Here is a 5,520-nt window from a genome sequence, read left to right on the forward strand (position 1 = left end):
CGGGCGTCATACGACACGCTCAGCAGTCGTGGGGTTACCCGCCAGATGCAGCTGCCTCCTTCGAGCATCAATATCCTGCTGGGCCTACTTATTATAACCTCCCGGTTGAAAGAGAGCGCAAATCTGCTTTGCCATTCTGGCCAGCAAGCGGTGGAGAATACAAGCCCTATGCAGATGGCTGTCATCAGGGATTCTCACAACCTTGTTGGAACTATCCATATGGCGCTCCGCGAGGGGATCAGCCTCTTTCTTATGTTGGGGGAGAAGAGCGACGAGCTGCCGTTTCGGAAGCATCCGGGTTCTCACATGATGCCTATGGTCTTCGTAACTACGCACCCGATACAGTATCGAGTGCGCCTTACCCGCCTCCTAGTGCATTACCAGGTTAGTATTTACATTATTGCCATCTCTTAATTACTGTATTTACATTTTTTTTCATATAATGTCGAATTAAGACTCACGTTTTCTGACGTTAAGTCGCCTCACGTCTTGTTTGTAATCTTTTAACTAACTTATCGCATTGAACATGTGCAGCCAAAACATTCTTTAATTTGTAAACAAATACCTAGTTACGGATAGATGCGAGTTTTAAGTTCGACATTTATTTTAAAGACATTCGTCTTTATTTTTATGTTGAACTTATTTAAATATTAAGAAAAACATTTTAGGCTGATTTATTGATGATGCTGTGGAGATGTTTTGTTTCTTTAAACAATCAAATATGATGAATTTGTCAACCTTGACCCCTCTACACGGAAAGTTGCACTCCTTTTGACACTAGAGGGCGGTGTACATACCCACACAGCAACAACGATTAAGATGTTTGCGTGACGCACACATACACGCGCGTGGAATACGCGTTTGTGGGGGTGTATTATCACTGCGTTGCAAGGAGAGTGCGACACAGCTATCGTTGCATTTGCTGCACTCATAATGTACTTAAAATGGCGTATAGCGCAGTGATGGTTGCCATGAGTAGACGATAAATGACTGGTGACCTTTTCTACCATTATGCTTAGAAACATTTCTTGTACCTTTATTTCTCTTACTTTCGATTCATTTGCAATAGAAAAAAAAAAGAAAATTCATCGGTCATTTGTAGTAAATTGCATAGCATAGAATATGACAAAATTGCTTAAATGCCAAAAGAATCAACCAATCAAAACATTTTCCCACACAACACCATAAATTTGATGAATGAACGAAACACGTGCTACAAATGTTTAAAAATCAACCGTAAGCACCGTTTTATAGGCAATGTAAAACGGCGCTATACTACCGACAATAAATTAAAGTTTACGTAAAGTAAGACGCCAATAAAAAAGTAGATATAACTAATAAATGAACACGATACCTCAGCGTTAGACAATAATGGTGTTTAGCAATAAACCAAACATTGTGCTACAATAAATAGATTAGAAGCTGATGAGGCTATAAAACTATATCTTAAAATGGACGGGACACGAGATGCATTCTATTCAAAACGTTCGAGATTTATTTCCTTCTTTTCTATCAATTTTATGATATCATAAACCGTTACTAATTTTTCATGCCACAACACCGGTCTCGTCCCCGAAAATGTAGTAGTAATTAGAAAACAACGGTCAATTATAGCAATAAACGTTTGTGCGAGCTAGCCAGTTTGCTTTGCTTTCGATTGCTGACTAACCATAAAGATGAGTTAATCGCACCTCTGTTACAGCAGACGTGTAACTTGACATAATTTTGCGTAAAACGTGCATATAATGGCCCATTAAAAGGAAACAATTGTTGAAAAAGTTATACGAGGTGTTCACGTCACTTTATGATTGTATGTTTACGGCCCACCTGAGGTTGACATTGACTTTGATTTGTACATTTATGGCTTTGTACAAAGTGAAGAATGACTCTCATTATGCATATGTTGTTTCATTTTAGTTTAACTGTCATATTAATTATTATAAAAAACCCTTTATATAACCGAATTTTAATCGGCTAACGATTGCCGTCCTTTGCTATTTAAAGAATAACCGTATATCAGCATTTATCTAATTTTACGGTTTTAAAAACATCAAATTGAGCATGAATATCAAATTCATAACAATGTTTTAACAAATTAGTTCCTCGTTCGTAATAACAACTTATCATTGAAGGTCGAACAATACACAGATAAAGTGACACTTTAATTCAGATATAAAAATAAATTCATCTTGTTTAAAATCGCGAATTCTTGACACTTAACCTAAAATTTCAGAATGTTATAACTGCTGAAAGCAGTATAAATGATTTTCAACCTTGTGACACTGAGCTTAAGGAAAAAGTTTGACGTTTGACAAGTTTCCACAAGATCGCTGAGCCCGCGGTCGGGTAGGTAACTTTTATGGGCGAACGGAACCCGCACTTTTATTACCGATGATCGCTACCTATCCCCTCTTAATTGACAACTCAACTTGTCATTATGTTCCCTTTAAACAATTGTAGTGTTCGTGGAAACACCACAACTGGATGTACCAGCGATTGCTAAATTATGCCTTGTCCTACTTTTGCTAAATTTATATGACCGTATTTCAGATCGAAATATTTCACTTGGGTAAATTTTATGCCATTTTGTTTTCTGTGTATTATGAAAACTGTCAGCTTAAAAACAATTATGTTTAAGAGGCACTGACATGAATTTCTCACTTTTACACATAACATATATGTACTTAATAATAAATAAACAATGAACCTTATTCAAAAATGTCAATGAAGTTCCTTAGTCTCGCCCAAATGTACTTTAAGTGTATATGTTTTAAGGTTAGTAATGCAATCATTTCAAAATGTTGTATCAAGCAGGTTGTTCACCGTCCATAAAGAGCATTTTTCATATACCTAAAACAAAATACCAACAGAGTAATGTCGACAAATCTATGACGCAAACGTAATGTTTCTTATCTAATTATTTTCGTAAAACTACGCTAATACATAAAATGTGAAACATATAAATAATTTAAATCGTTTATTAGACAATCGCAAACTAATATTTGCAATGATAAATTATAGCAACATAACTTATAAACGTATAATGTATTGTTTCTAAGCGTTACCTAATACGTAAAGTAACAAGTTACATATTTTATTAGTTTCCTTTATAAAATTAATTGTTTAACGTGGTTTAACTGTGTCTAATATGATTGAAACCCACTCAGACGTCGGAGTTAAATAAATAATAGGACGTTTCTTGTGAAGGTTCTTACGACAGAGCATAGACTTATAAGCATTCATTTGTTAGACAATGAGGCATCTATTTCACAACACTCACATAGTACCGTTTGAATAATAGGAAATGGTGCAGTTTGCCTGCATCGAATATCGAGGAGGTAGGCGGTCGCATACAAAGCTATAGTTAGTGATCTCATCAAAAGGACCGCTTGTGGTAATCAATCACGCTATATGAAAATCTAATGCGCATTCAATTTTATTTGTCGCCATTGCATTGAAATTGCTCATTAAAATGAAATATAGTGGTGGTCGTGTAATATTTCTTATTCATTAGGTATAATGTACGTATAATGGGGAGATACTTGATTGCGGAAATATTAAATATAAACCCTAACATATAGAGATTACACAAAACTACACACACATATGTATTTTAGAACATGTCAAAATATTTAATACGATCTTCTCTGTGCAGGATCGCTGTCGATGTCAGTCGGTGTTGGAGTAGGCTGTGGCTCGTCAAATCCTTTGGACTGGACAGGTCAAGTGACCGTACGGAAAAAGCGCAAACCATATTCAAAGTTCCAAACTTTGGAACTGGAGAAAGAGTTCCTGTTCAATGCTTACGTTTCGAAGCAGAAGAGATGGGAACTTGCACGAAATTTGAATCTTACCGAGAGGCAGGTGAAAATATGGTTCCAGAACAGACGAATGAAAAATAAGAAGAATTCACAGAGGCAGGCGGCACAGGCGGCACAAAATAATAACAATAATTCGAACGCAAACAACCACAACCACCACGCCGGCCACCACCATGCGCCGCACCACGTGGCGCTGCACCACGCGGCGCCCGCCAAACACCATCAGTGACCCGCGCCCTTCTCTGGGACTTACCCCCTTCATCACGGTATAGCCAGCTAAATCCGAGGAAGGCCAAGTTCCAATTGACTCGAGTGTGTTGTGTTTGATGGTCGTACTTAACAGGATTGACGTCCAGCGCTTGTTACCCGAATAGATGTTGCGATTGAGCTGTACCGTGGTTTACGTAAAACGGACGCTTCGCCGGACCGGTGCCGGTGCGCCGCGAGTCCCAGAGAATCTCATAGTAAGATAATCATTGTGTTGTCGATTTGTGTATAGTATTAATTACGAAATGTTCTTGTAATTTTAAGGAGACTAAGTGTATGAGTAGTTACGATTCCTGGTATTGATAAAATCTAGTGTAATACAGATGTATTTGAAATTTTATTTAAGTATCTATAATGCAAATAATATTTTCAGCGATGAATATTATCTTCTTATTTCTAGATAGTTTATTGAAATAATATTTTTTGTAAAATATTTTTGTGAGACTGCTTTATTGTTGTATTCTTAACGCTGTTTGGAAAGTGTTTAAGACCTAATCAGTTACATTTATTTTCGTTACCAAATTGTTGAGTTACTCGGGTTGCTTTGGTGGCAGTTATTAATATTTTTTCAACATGTTCTATATTCGACGTAGAATTAAATGTAAGAGAGCAGCCATGTAGGGAAATAAGTGCATAATACTTAAAAATTTAAAAGAACGGTTATTATTCTCTCATAAAATAAGCTATTATGAAAGCAAATACCTAATTATGATCAAATATTTATTACTGTTTAATTTCTTATCTCATTTTGTTATTTAAATTATGGATTTCTGTCAAAGCTTTAACACAGTTCCAGTAGATATATACATTAAGTTACTGTTATTTGAAAATATTGAGGTTGATGTTGTAATCAATTTAATTAGGTAATATGGGCAAGTGCATTACTATTGTCCTTTATTGACTCATTGTACTGTTCGCTTAAGCCGATCTATTGCTTTTATATGTTTTGTTTTAGTTAAATATTTTATTATTTATTTATATACGAATTTATCTACAGTCTTTAATACTATTGTCATTAATAAGTTTCGTCTTATCGTACATCGAATAAAATCGTAAAAACGTAGGTGTACTTTGTACAGTTATTTGAAAATATTCTAATGTAAGTATCGATATATAATATTCATTGATAGTGATATGGATAAAGTCATACCAGTCTTAAATTGTCATATTACTATTTAGCTACTTATTCGTACATCTTTCCTATTTTATCGTATATCTGTGTAATAAATGTTCTATCGTAAACCTAGTAGATCGCTAAATCTTTATTGTTCTGTAATAATTTAGATGATTAGGTGTTTTGTACAAAATGGCGACCTCGTCTAGGTAACCGAATTTCTACATAAGTGCAAGGCATCTTTGCTTATTTATGTGTTGATACGCAGCTACTAAGATAAGACCACACCATCCACTTTGCAGTTTCCAGCAAAAATAA

At 35.5% G+C, this 5,520-nt stretch overlaps 1 protein-coding gene across 1 annotated transcript in view; it reads left to right on the forward strand.

The window, feature by feature from the left end:
- The window catches only part of LOC119837944 (homeobox protein abdominal-B-like), a 5,822-nt gene extending 1,772 nt beyond the window's left edge, over window positions 1–4,050 (forward strand). Inside the window, exons 3-4 of the mRNA XM_038363741.1 lie at window positions 1–384; window positions 3,656–4,050. The exon at window positions 1–384 is cut by the window's left edge and continues 5 nt beyond it. Of these exons, the coding sequence (XP_038219669.1) occupies window positions 1–384; window positions 3,656–4,050 (779 nt within the window). The remainder of the gene's footprint in view (window positions 385–3,655) is intronic.
- Window positions 4,051–5,520: the final 1,470 nt, after the last annotated feature.

The sequence above is a fragment of the Zerene cesonia genome, chromosome 3 (assembly GCF_012273895.1).
Source record: "Zerene cesonia ecotype Mississippi chromosome 3, Zerene_cesonia_1.1, whole genome shotgun sequence".
In the NCBI taxonomy this organism is placed as follows: Eukaryota; Metazoa; Arthropoda; class Insecta; order Lepidoptera; family Pieridae; genus Zerene; species Zerene cesonia.